Source organism: Arabidopsis lyrata, assembly GCF_000004255.2.
Source record: "Arabidopsis lyrata subsp. lyrata unplaced genomic scaffold ARALYscaffold_3, whole genome shotgun sequence".
Taxonomy (NCBI): Eukaryota; Viridiplantae; Streptophyta; class Magnoliopsida; order Brassicales; family Brassicaceae; genus Arabidopsis; species Arabidopsis lyrata.
In genome coordinates this window covers 7,643,194-7,655,323 of record NW_003302553.1, presented here as the reverse complement: position 1 = coordinate 7,655,323, position 12,130 = coordinate 7,643,194, and the positions used below count along the sequence as shown (strand labels likewise).

At 38.5% G+C, this 12,130-nt stretch overlaps 3 protein-coding genes across 3 annotated transcripts; all 3 read right to left on the bottom strand.

Moving 5' to 3' along the window:
* Nucleotides 1–1,035: 1,035 nt before the first annotated feature.
* On the bottom strand, nt 1,036–3,893 carry LOC9319162 (surfeit locus protein 1). The gene is made up of 6 exons (XM_002883050.2): nt 3,578–3,893; nt 3,383–3,483; nt 2,652–2,890; nt 2,094–2,268; nt 1,575–1,858; nt 1,036–1,472 (listed from the first exon to the last, which is right to left on the bottom strand). The coding sequence occupies exons 1-6, from the start codon at nt 3,771–3,773 to the stop codon at nt 1,403–1,405; spliced, it is 1,065 nt and encodes a 354-aa protein (XP_002883096.1). The 5' UTR covers nt 3,774–3,893; the 3' UTR covers nt 1,036–1,402.
* A 129-nt stretch (nt 3,894–4,022) lies between these two features.
* Nucleotides 4,023–8,966, bottom strand: LOC9319161. Its single transcript, XM_002883049.2, has 11 exons — nt 8,777–8,966; nt 8,180–8,494; nt 7,979–8,056; nt 7,350–7,891; nt 6,526–7,134; nt 6,283–6,437; nt 5,747–5,937; nt 5,517–5,650; nt 4,850–5,181; nt 4,656–4,759; nt 4,023–4,422 (listed from the first exon to the last, which is right to left on the bottom strand). Exons 2-11 carry the CDS (start codon nt 8,475–8,477, stop codon nt 4,352–4,354), a joined length of 2,514 nt encoding a protein of 837 aa, XP_002883095.1. The 5' UTR covers nt 8,478–8,494; nt 8,777–8,966; the 3' UTR covers nt 4,023–4,351.
* Nucleotides 8,967–10,001: 1,035 nt separating this feature from the next.
* LOC9321300 lies at nt 10,002–11,064 on the bottom strand. Its single transcript, XM_002883048.2, has 3 exons — nt 10,872–11,064; nt 10,476–10,785; nt 10,002–10,391 (listed from the first exon to the last, which is right to left on the bottom strand). Exons 2-3 carry the CDS (start codon nt 10,764–10,766, stop codon nt 10,212–10,214), a joined length of 471 nt encoding a protein of 156 aa, XP_002883094.1. The 5' UTR covers nt 10,767–10,785; nt 10,872–11,064; the 3' UTR covers nt 10,002–10,211.
* Nucleotides 11,065–12,130: the final 1,066 nt, after the last annotated feature.

Sequence of the window (12,130 nt, the reverse complement as noted above, 5' to 3'; positions counted from 1 at the left end):
AAAGAGAAAGCCAGTCTTTGAACTTTGGTGTAAAATATTAGTAATAAACATGAAGGTACATAACACCAGATCGATAAATAAATTAAAAGTTAAAACTCTGCCACAAAGGTGTCAAAGGCATCGCGGCAGAGATCCTCTCGGCGGCAGTGGAATAATGAGATTTTAGTTGCATAAAATAACTAACACTAAATTTTTGTAAAATGAGTCTTTTTTTTTTACACAAGAGTTTCAACTTTATTAATCTTCAAAGCCAGTACATACTATTACAGAGACAAGGAGACTATGTAGACAAAGACAACCAAAGCCATTGCAGACAAGGCCATTACAAACTAAAACATAAAAATATAAAATATCAACTGCAGTAGAAACAAAAATTGAAGATGATCGTTGAAGAGTCAAAGAAGAAAAAAGTAAAAAAAAGGAAGAAAAAGAAACACGAAGAACTACAGACAAACCTTCTAGCATAACTAAAAGTTATGGATTTCAAAAAGTTACCTCACTTTCTGAATCAAAGATTGACTTAAGCCAGAAAGGAAAACCTTTAGCAACATATGATTGGAATCTATTGTCCTGAAGCACACTATAGGCAATAAGAAATGCACCTTTATTTGAAGAAGAGTTTTCTTTCTCAAATCGCCAATCTTCAATTGGAGTGAGCCTCTGCTTGATTTCAGAAGCATAATACTGAAAAGAAGGCCATTCTTGAGGTCTGTTGATAGCATTAATCATCTCAAGAGCTTCAGAAGCAAATATCACTTTATTGACTTTATGACTAATCATACTATCAATATCCCACAAGATGCTTTGAAATTGTGCTTCTGAAAGACTTGCAATCTCTGAGACTGATCTTCTACTATGCATCAAGACCTTTCCAGTGCTATCACGTAAAACCCATGAAAATCCACATACTTGTAAAATGAATCTTTTTTCTTTCTTTCTTTACTTGACAGCAGTTCATACTTTATAATTTACTGATATAGGTAGTCTTTCGAGTCTCGAATAAACCCAAACTTAATATAGAGGATTTTAAAAAGGTTTCAAAATAAATATAATCAAACAAACTCTCTTAAACCGCAATCTTACCTTTAAGAAAATGACTTTTTCTTGGTAATACATAATTAACACCAACGTGTGCTGCTATAGTCTACTAGAAGAAAGAACAATGGTGACTACAAGCATTCATTGCAACCTTCTTTACCTACAAATGGCTTCCAGTTCGAACTTTCCTTCCATCGTAGAAAAAGAAAACTACAAATTTCTATGAAGTTATCACAACAGTAAGGATTTCATTGTGTCCTTTTTTTTAATGAATGTTTAAACCTAAAACCCGTTATCCATTGCAATTATTACTTCAGCAGACAAGTGACAAAAAGAATAAGATTTGACTTTGATCAGCGAGAGCTTATCTGCGGGTAGGCTTTGCCTTCAGTCTCTTGTAAGCCATGAAAGTGACAGCCGCGGAGAGAGAATACCTGTTCATCAATAGACAGACACAAACACAATGTCACTCATTTACCATAGCATTTAAGACCAGGCAATGCCAAGAACACCTCATGTATCTGTATAGAGTTTACCATGTTATTGAGTAGTTGAGATGGTCCTGTGGCATCACTTTACTGCGGATCAAGGTGTTGATGTCCTTGGGAACAGGATACGGTCTACTCCGATCTACATGTTCATGGACGTCCTCTACGTAGATTGTGTTTTCAGGAAGGCCAACGGCTCGAGCCATCGCTGGAACATCTACATAGAACCACTGCCCGCTACTTGGATCATTGGATGGAACAAATATGCTCGGGTTCTCCCCTCCCCTGATCACACCAACAACTTCTACAGGCTTAACCACGGATACATGTTCCTACAAGATTTCAGTTTTCACAAGTTACAATGTATGCAAGAGATTTGATAAAGACAATAGAAAAGAAGTGAAACTTTGCAGATAGCTGAAATCAATCTGTCTCTGCATTGATCCGATATTTCTATTCAGATGCATCCCACAAAATTACAGTTTCTACTACATCAAATATATGAGAAGCCAACCTTATGACAAATGAAAAAAGTTTCTGAACAAGAGAGGTTATAAAAAGACCAACCTTGGTAATCACTGGTGTCTTAGACCAAAATTTCCACCAGGACTTTGGTTCATTGGAGGGTGATTCAGCTTTTGTTGACTGGTTTGCAGCGAAGTCGGCCTCTGTGGATTCTGGTGACTTCTCTCTCCAACTTCGAGGAACCCATCCACGATTCACCAGAATAGGCGACTGCATGCTAGTGGACAAAGGAAAAGAAAATTCGGCTTCAGAAAGTACCAAACAGTTAACAGCTAGAGCTAAAACCGACAGCCAAAAACCATGACAAAGCCAAGACCAATTAAGGCTTAAGTGACACTGCAGCAGATCACAGAGAGTATAATATGGCAGTAGTATAAGACAAGCATGGCCAAGTGTTTAGAGAGTATAATAGGATTAGAGAACCAATGGCCTATTATATCATGAGGAAGAGCTATAATAATTGCACAACCATAACTGAAAACAGAAAGGCAAGACCCTAGTTTTACTTCGATGAGGCTGACAAAAAAAAGGTAATTTTCACAATTGTATAAAGGGTAATAGAGAAACTTAAAAGTAAGGAGAAAGGATCATTACCCTCACCTATCCAGGTCACCGGGGATTGGCATTAGAGGTGTGATGAGATAGAATCCATTTTCAGTAACTCCCGAAATGGACCTAGACCGTGGACCCAAATAGATAGACCTTTGCTCGTCAAAGACACCCTTGCAACTAACCCGTCTAAATTCTAATGCATCAAGATTCTTATCAGGAGGATGGTCTATATTTAGCTTCATTGGTTCCATGTTCAACCGTCGCTGTTGATACTCCAGTGTTTTGAACTGCATTAACAAGGAGAGAAGAAAGCTTAGGGTCTACTCAGCCGAAAGCACCAAATAATATTAAATGTCTCAGCTTCAGCAACCACTTGGAAGAGAAAAAGAAAAGAAATCAGGTAATGGTAGCCAGTACTGAGCATGCATTCACAATCAATAAGAGTGTTGTCACATCAAGAAATACGAACATTTAAATTCTCACTGGAATCTGACACTTTATTTAACTTAATAAGTCTACATGAAAGTGCAGAGAACTGCATTGCCCCAGCATAGATCAGTGTGTGCTCTACCCAGATCACAGATCAGGAATCTAGGATCTAGTTACTCTAATTCCTTTACTGATCACAAAGCCACAAGAATTTGTGTGAAGCACATTTCGAATATAAATTCCAACTAAAAGTCTAAGACAAACTATAACCAAGCTTGAGACATGATAGGAGAAGAAAAAAGACGATGAAAACAAAATGTAAAGGACTTCACTGATTTCGAAGTACTGACCTTTTCCTCTCTTCTGACGATCTGCCATGACCCGAGGCCGAAGGTAATCGCTCCAGGCAAGAATAACAGCAATTGTGACCACTTTGAACCTCGTTTATTCTCTGAAACAAAAAAGGGCTTAACTTTTCACAAATGACTCTTAATATCCCCAAATTCCAAGCTCAAGCATCGGGAGACATAGGACGAGCAGCATACCTTGTGGTGGAGCAGAAGAACTCGATTGGCTTCCCAGAGCGGCGGAGGTAGACGAGGAAGAGTCAGCGACGGCGGAGAAGTGTCTTGACCAGAATTGTTTCGGTAAAGAAGGAGATGCAGATATACTGGTTGTAGTAGAGCACCAGTGTCTCTGAGCGTTCGATTTCGTCAGGATTTTGGAAAACGATGTCGCCATCTTCGTCTCTCCAAGATTTTGATCCCGGAGGTAAAGGGTTTTTGCCTCCACGACGACTTTGGGTCACCGTGAAAATGGCTTAGCTGTGATCCCCTGTGTTCAGGTGCACCTAAGCTCGGGTGCACTCTTTTTAGCCATGCTTGATCATGTAATTTCTTTTTGCAACTTTCCAAGATAATGATGATTTGTTGATAAAACTTTGCTTAATCCTCGGTTGATTATCTGATTTTATAAGGAAATAGTAACAAATGTAAATTCGATAACAATGGTTGTCTTGTGTCTCTATGCAATTTTCAGAATCAATCAATTACAAAAAGAAAGCCAAAGAAGACAAACACATGGTTCAAATTAATAGGAAACACAAGTGGGTTTTACAACATACTTCTCTTCAAACCTTCGAAACCGGGAGACTTTTGCTTTTTTTACAGGGCTGAACACGCACGGAAAATGGAAACCAAAATCGATTTTTCAACACAATCTTTGGATGAGCCTCTATTGAGATGCTGAAGATGAAACTGCTCTGTGTTTGATGACTCTTTTTGGCTCTAAGAAAAGGCAAAAGTGGCATTGGGTAAAGACTAGAAAATCCCAGAGGAAATGCTTGAAGTTGCGTTTATCTTCAGTGACTGCTCTGGAATGTATCTACGACCTGTCACACACGAGTTCATTGGTTGTTTCAGTCATTAAACACGAGCATCTAACATTTTTATGATTATGATTCACTCTAAAACATATTGAAGCTTCTATAGTGTCAGGCTATCAGTTTTCGAGATTTGCTTTCTTCATATGGAAATGGAACCACGGATGTTTTCACGGAAAGAAAGAATATTCAGCACAAGTGTTTATAGTCTTTTGCTGAGAAACTAGAGATTTTTTGCTAACCTTTCTCCTTGGCATGGATCTGGAGAGTATCAAGAGTGATTATGCCATCAGTCAAAGGGAGTAGCTCTAGCTTGATCGTCGCCGTAGATTTCGAAGGAACGCATCTGATGCATTTAGAAAGTAGAATATCGTTATCAATTTATAATGGTAAACCCATACCTGAAGCTCATTGGATATTATTATTAGATGTTTACCCCAAGGGAACTCGACTTTGTAGCCAGAGATGTGTGCAACCTAAGCCGCTCTTTGGAACAACATCTGAAGGATTGGAAGATTCACCATTTGTGTTCTCTGTCCTTGTCTCCAGTGGAATTGGGGGTAACGATTGATGTTTACGCATCGTAGTGTTGCGTTTCTCATTTTGTACCCTCTCGGTGAACTCAGAGAATCCTAGGAATGGGCTTATAGGGGTCGTAGGCGTAGAGTTTAAGGACACTACAGTCGGAGGTGATGTGAAGGATGCAGGAGCGAGAACGGTCAAAGATAGATCTTCTGAAGTCAAATTCGATGCCTGAAGAGTTAAAATCTGAAACCAGTAGAGAAAAAGTATGAGGTAAAATAAAAGACGCCATTGGGATTGGTATTTGCAGATTTAGAAATTGGTTAATTTTGAAGAATAGGCATGGTTTCTTATTCATATATACGAAGCCAGAGTTGATCAAGGAAGGGCACAACTACTAGCCACAAGTTAGTTTTTAGCAACTTTTGCAACCACAATTTAGCGACAACATCTGATTAAAGCTTCAGTCATTTGGGTATACACTAGCAGTCACTTGCAGCTGCGAACTCCTTCCATTAGTTCATGCATTGTCACATTTAAATTCTAGGGATAGTCAGAGAGAGATAAAGAGAGAGAATGACCTGAACGGGTAGTTGAGAGGCTCTCCCATGGGGACCACAAGGCTCTCCTGACATTTCAGACGCAACAGAGATCATCAGGTCTCTCGAAACTCGTGGTCTCCATTTTGTCCGTTGTTTGAAAAACAGTCTTGATTCTGAGTCCAACATAAAACAGCATTGATGAAACAGCTATAGATATGAATGGACGAAAGACAAAAACATGACTACAAACCACAGTAATGTGGATCTACCTGTGTAGTTGCACCGACATGACACCATAACCGCATACTGATCACCACTTAAACCGCTCCCTTTTCTTTCAAAATTTACAGTTGGAAGAGACAAACTCGATGATTTGAGTTTGTTTCGTGCAGCAGAGGGCTTCAGATTACTCCCAACAGAAAACGCAGGCTTCACGATGAATGAGTGCTCCTCACCTTTCCTGAAAGGTTGCAAGAAAACCTAAGGGTGGGTAAGTGCATTCTATAATGTTCTTGAAAGGAGTATTCTAGCTTGTTTTAGCCTCCAAACCACGGTGCTTGTTGAGAAAAGTTACTCTCAGAAACTCGTTGGATTTGATAACTTGTTCTCTGGTGTCTTGGTCACTACCCAAGATTACCTAATATTATGGGTTATTTTGTATTTCACATCACTGAAAAATTCTGAGACTTACTGGACTAGAGAAAAATGCTGATATCTAAATCTATCAATTTTATCAAGAAGATTGATGGGAGAATCTCAATACAAAAGAAAAATAATTACGAGGAATTTAGGAAAATAAGCTAACCTGAGAGTTAAATTTGGCAAACTGTGCTCGTTTCCAGCTTCAATGCATGCTATTGGTACTGAAGAAGGGGAAGCATTTTTTCCTGCCTCTTCAAAAACAATTGTTATGGCGTCTATGTATATTACAATATCTGGAGCATGGGTAGGAGCCACATTCTGCCAGTAAAAAAGGTAAGTTAGGATGCATCCCAGAAATAAATTGACCACAGTACCACCAAAGATTAACAGAGATGCAGAGACACACCTTTATCTGAACGCAGAGAAGATCATCTGTATTGCAGTCAGCTGCAAAAGAGTTTATCTCAATAGGTTGAATGATCTCGAGTTTCCTCCTCCACCTTCTACCAGGGATGCAGATGCCTTCGAGTCCACAACGAACAGAAAACCTATTCCGCTCCAATGCGACACCCCGAAAAGATAAGAGCTCTTCAGTCCCAGACTTCTGACCATTTCGCACCGTTTGACCTGAGTAGCTGTCCCAATCTTCAATATCAAATGATGGTTTAGAGCTCTGTGTTTTTATGGGTCCAGTAACTGGTGCAGTGTTTGGAGGTAGAGCGGACATGGAGTAGCTTCTGAAATGGCCGAATGAGAAGAGTTGAGAGCCTGAGGTAGAAGAGATCGCTGGCTTGTGTGCAGTGCTGCTGATACCTGGGCTAGGGGTTATAGGAGGTGGTAAAGAACGGGGTTGCTGAGAAATACTGTTATCCAGCGGTATTAACCACTTTAAAAGATTCCCATATGGATCCTTATCGTTCTCAGAATTTTGGTCCTTGTCTTGATGCTTCTCAAACTGCAGTATCTCTATGATGGGTTCTTTGGGACAGTCGACAATATAAACTTGTAAAGAGACCTGCATCCTTCCAAAGAAAGGTGTTGTCTGAGAATCAGTAGGTCCATTAACTCGGTTATTAAAAGTTCAGAATATCTGAATGAGTAGGGTGGAAAATTCACATACAGACAATACATTACACAAGAAGAGGAATTTCACTGGTTCATAAATCATTTCAAACAGAGTTCCCTAGATTTATTACCAAAACAGAAAGTAACAAATTTACCATCACATACCACTATATCTCCATTGGGTAGGGCACAGCATTTTGCCTTACTTCTAGCTACACCTCCAGCAACATTAGGATCGAAGTCTCCTCTATCTACAAAAGCACTAACACAAGGTCTACTTTTCGTGCTTTTCCTCTTTTCATCCATGTCTGTATCTGCGACCAGAGAACTTTTCTTTGACCAAAGAGGCTCACCAGACTCTGCAATCCTAACAAAGAAATGAGACTTCTGAAACCTGGAAAGCAAGTCTTCTGTTCGTCTCTTATGATCTTCCATCCTCAAGATTGATTCACCATCAGATAAGTCCTTTTGTGAATCCAAACTCTCTTTACCAGGACTGTCACCATTCTGAGTAGCAAATTGAGCATCAGGACTCATTTCTCCATCCCCTGATGGTGTACTCGCCCCATCAGACATATCCCCATTTTGTTTGTCAAAGACCTTTCTCTGTCCAGTTCTGCTCATTACCTCAGCAACCTTAAAAGGGGTAATAATCTCGGTGTCTCCTTTACTCTCAGATAAGCATGCAAGGATTTGAATCTGCTCCCCTAAAGTAGATAATGTCGTTGTTGTTCAATCACTAGAGGTACTTTAAAAGCAAATGGCAAGATGAGATGATCTGAGAAACAGCATACCAGGAAAAACAAAGGAACGATCCAGCGACCGTAAAGAATGAATATCAACAGACTCAGACCAGTTATCCGGGATCTCCTCTGAAATGAGAAATCACCAAATCAGGTAAGGAACAAAAGGCTCCTAATTCAAAACTTTCAAAATCAAAACTTCAAATTTTAGAAGTAAAGTATAGAGAGAGAGAGAGAGAGTAAGTTATATACTATATGGAATGGCGATCCATCCTTCTTCCTCAGACACATCAGAGAATCTGTCCATACCAGAGCCACCAGACTTAGCATTTGACTCTCCACTACCATCATCATCTCTGGATCCGTTAGCCAGACGATCGAGATCTTCTTCTACTGATGGATATTGAGGGAAAGACTCTTCAGCTATCAGCCCTTCTAAAGTCACTCCGGGCTTGGCTGTTTCAGGCGGAGGTTGAGGTGGAGTAGCTGGTGGTTCGCTCACCGGAGGCCGATGAGTAGCGGAAGAAGCAGATCGAAGCAAGAAATTCATTCCTCAAAACCCAAAAACTGCATCACAAAAGAGCCAAATTTAGTCAAATTTTAACCAAAAATTGAGTTTTATCTGATCCCCATTAATCTTCTCTCTCCATAAAGATCACAGATTTATCAACAATCCCAACTTTCTCGCATCCAAATCACTTGACTGGATCCAAACGAAATCGATAACGCAACACCGATCCAGATCACACTCGAATTTCTCAGAATTGAACATAATAAGCAACGGGAAACGCAGGAAACAGTAAAGAAGACGATACGAGCTAGTTGTGATTATTCGAGCGATTGATTTACCTGATGTGATTCTTCGTCGGGTGAATTCGATCTGCAGAAGGATTAGGTAGGAGTTGATGTCTGTCACAATGTGTAAGAAGCGCGGTAAAAGAGAGAGAGAGACGTAGATAGAGGGAGAGAGCTTCGAATGTGAGAGATAGAAGGCGAGAAAATAGGTGCGGAGAGGTAAACACCTCCGGCGATACAAGTCGTACAAGCTATTATTATTATTATTAGAGTTCCTTAATTTTTTTTTTTTTTTTTGATAATAAGTTCCTTAAACTTTCATGATCAATTTTTATACAGTATTAATTAATTTTTTGGGGTGAGAAAATCCCCTTAAAAAAACATTCTGACCACCTCCAAAAAATCATTTTCAAAACTTTACAACAAGTACATAGAAATGCTGTTGTGGTTAATGTCATGACAAGAAAAGAAAGTTTTAGGATGGTTTAGAACTACAAATTTGAAAACTACAACTGTTAATCTTATCAACCATGCGAAACTGTTAATCACTTTTTATTGCATTTTCTTTCTATAGACATAGGATTATCGCCAATTTTAGTGGTTTCTATAAGATTTTTTTTACTCTGGTTTATAATTTTGATTCCCGAAGAATATTGAGATATATATGTGCAACCATTTCTCGTGAATCACTGGTTTATATGAAAAGCGAAAAATTAAGAGGTGTTGAGAACATTCGACTGGAATCTCCCAACATTATAAGTGAATTATTGGCTAGGAAAGAAACTCATATACAGTTTATGAAAGCTTGATTGAGGTAAATGTATTTGTTCTCTTCTTCTCATTTTACGTTTTGCCTTGTTTTCTTAACACTTTTAACCTTTTTAACACCATTGGATTTTGAATCAAATCCTAATTGTGAAACTAAGTATGCTTAGTACTTACTAAACTACTTACTACTAAGACCAAGTGAAAATTTGTTATAAGCCCAATGAAGAAAATAACAAACAAGCCCATTAGTCCTCAAGGCACCACAAAGTGAACAACTAGGGTTTTCTAGATGTGGCCGTCACTTTATATACTACACCCATCTCCACTTAAAATCACGATTCCATCGTCACTTGGAAATATCTGATTCCAGTCTTTGGCTCTTTGATTCTTGTATATGCCAATAAATTAGTGTCTTTATGTGTGTGTGATTGAGTTAGTTAAGGCAGCACGTCACTGATGCGCTTGAAAAAGTGGTGCTATCGGTCCTTTTAGTTGCCAAAACCAAGAAATCTAATTTTCACGAGCACTAATGCTTTCGTTTGCTCTTCTCTATGGGCTTATGAACTCAGTAGCTCGTACATTCTTCAATATTTTTGGTCCTCTTCAATGATTTATTTGCGTCCAGAAAAAAAAAAATGAATAATGATGTTGGATCTCTGGAACAAAACTCAAAACGTTAAAAAACAATGTTGAAGAAGTTAAACTCAGTTCTGATTCAATTCTAACGTTTCTTGAAAAAAGGACCCATTAGCAATTCTAACATTTCATCGGCTGTTGGATCTTTGGTTCCTCCTTGAGATGATGTTGTCGTATTGGATTCATCAAGATCTAGCGTAGTTTCAGACATTGACAAGCTTCTTTCACGCTCCTTTCTTGTTTCTTCCTCATCACGTTGGACATACTGAGAGATTCATTGTTAAGTAGCACTAAGAAAATTCACAAATCATTAGTAGTAAAAGCTGTGGAACTGAAGAATCACATTTACCTCATTAGCAAAGCTTAATAAGTCATCAACTGTGAGATCATCATCTTCTGGACCAGTCACTGATTGAATCATCTCCGGGCCATTGCTACTACGCTTAGCTTTTTCTCCGATCTTCCTACGAACTCGTTTAGGTTCCTCTGATTTGAGACTTAAGTCTTTCTCTTTGGGTTTTTGGACTCTTCTTGGTCGTTTTTCAGACTTTGTTTTAGGAGCTTCGGGCTCTGAAGCGTTGCGTGCAGCTGCTACACCGGTGGACGCGCCACCGAGCATCCACGGTGGTAACCGCCTCATATTCACGCCGTGATTTTGGCTGCAAATTTATAGAGAATTGGTCGTAATTGGAAAATTCAAAAGTTGGATTAAAGCAAATAAATCATTATATGCGACAATAATTACCTAAATCAGAGAGATTTTCGAAGCTCCAGATGGAATCGATCAATCGAAATTACGATCACTTTTCTAAAAAAAATTTACAGCCAAAATCCGATGAAATTAGGAAACTGCTCCTCTGTTGGGCCAAATGTTGAGCCCATTTACATCATTGAAACCCAACCAAATCTATCAAAAGAGGATAATGATTACCCTCAAATCACACTAAATCAAAGAATATTGTTTGCTTAAGATCATCTCCATCAATGGTGTCTCATTGAGAAACTCTCTCTTAAAAAAATATAAAAAAATTAGAAAGTAAGAAAGAGAGAGGAAAGAATGTCTTAGAATGTCTCATTTGAGAAATCCACTAAACCACTTACTTTTCATCTATTAGTTCAATTTTATATTTATGATTAAAAAATAATTATATAACTGAAATTTATTAAAATACTAATATTTTTTTTGTTTGAGAAACTCAAAGAATATCTCACTGTTGGAGATGGTCTAAACATTTACTCGTTCATCCAGTGTAAAAATACAAAAATCTTTGGCCTTAAGCTATTAACTAAGTAACTAACCACCATTTCCATTGGCGCAACTTTATCGGACTCAGAAAAATGTTAAAAAGCTATGATCATTGACCACCAGAAGTTCTGTATTTACTTACACTCATGCAGTCATGCTCTGTTTCACTTACGTTTGCGTCAAAGAAGTAAAAACGTGGCCAAGATCAGACATTTCCAACTGAAAAGAACCCACCCAGCCTTCTTAACCTTTCTCTTCCTGCAAAAACTTTAAATAACCCGCGTTGTACGCATAAACGTGGACTTAACCCTTTTTCCTTCATCTTCGGAAACAGTTTCACTGATCTACCAGTAGTATCTCCGGTGGAACAGAACGAGATCTGAAGTGCCTATTATCTGACATAGTGACATGTGTCCAGATGTCAGCCGTACATATAATAAATCTGAGAAAATAAAAACCTCTCATATATATACGGAAGAAATCAGAAGAGAAATAAAGGGATTCTTGAAACGAAAGGTACGACGATGATATCCAAACTTCCAAGGGATTTGGCAGAGGAGGTACTCTCTAAGCTTCCGGTGACATTTAATACGCAAATGTTAATGGTCTCGTAGTTAACGAAAAAAGTTACTGCCTTATAATGTGGTTCTTCTCTTCTTGAGTCTTGACCAGAAGAGGCTAATGGGATTATGTACTTTATTTATTTTGAAACTTAAATTCCAAAATGATTGATTTGGATGCAAATTATAGATGAGAAA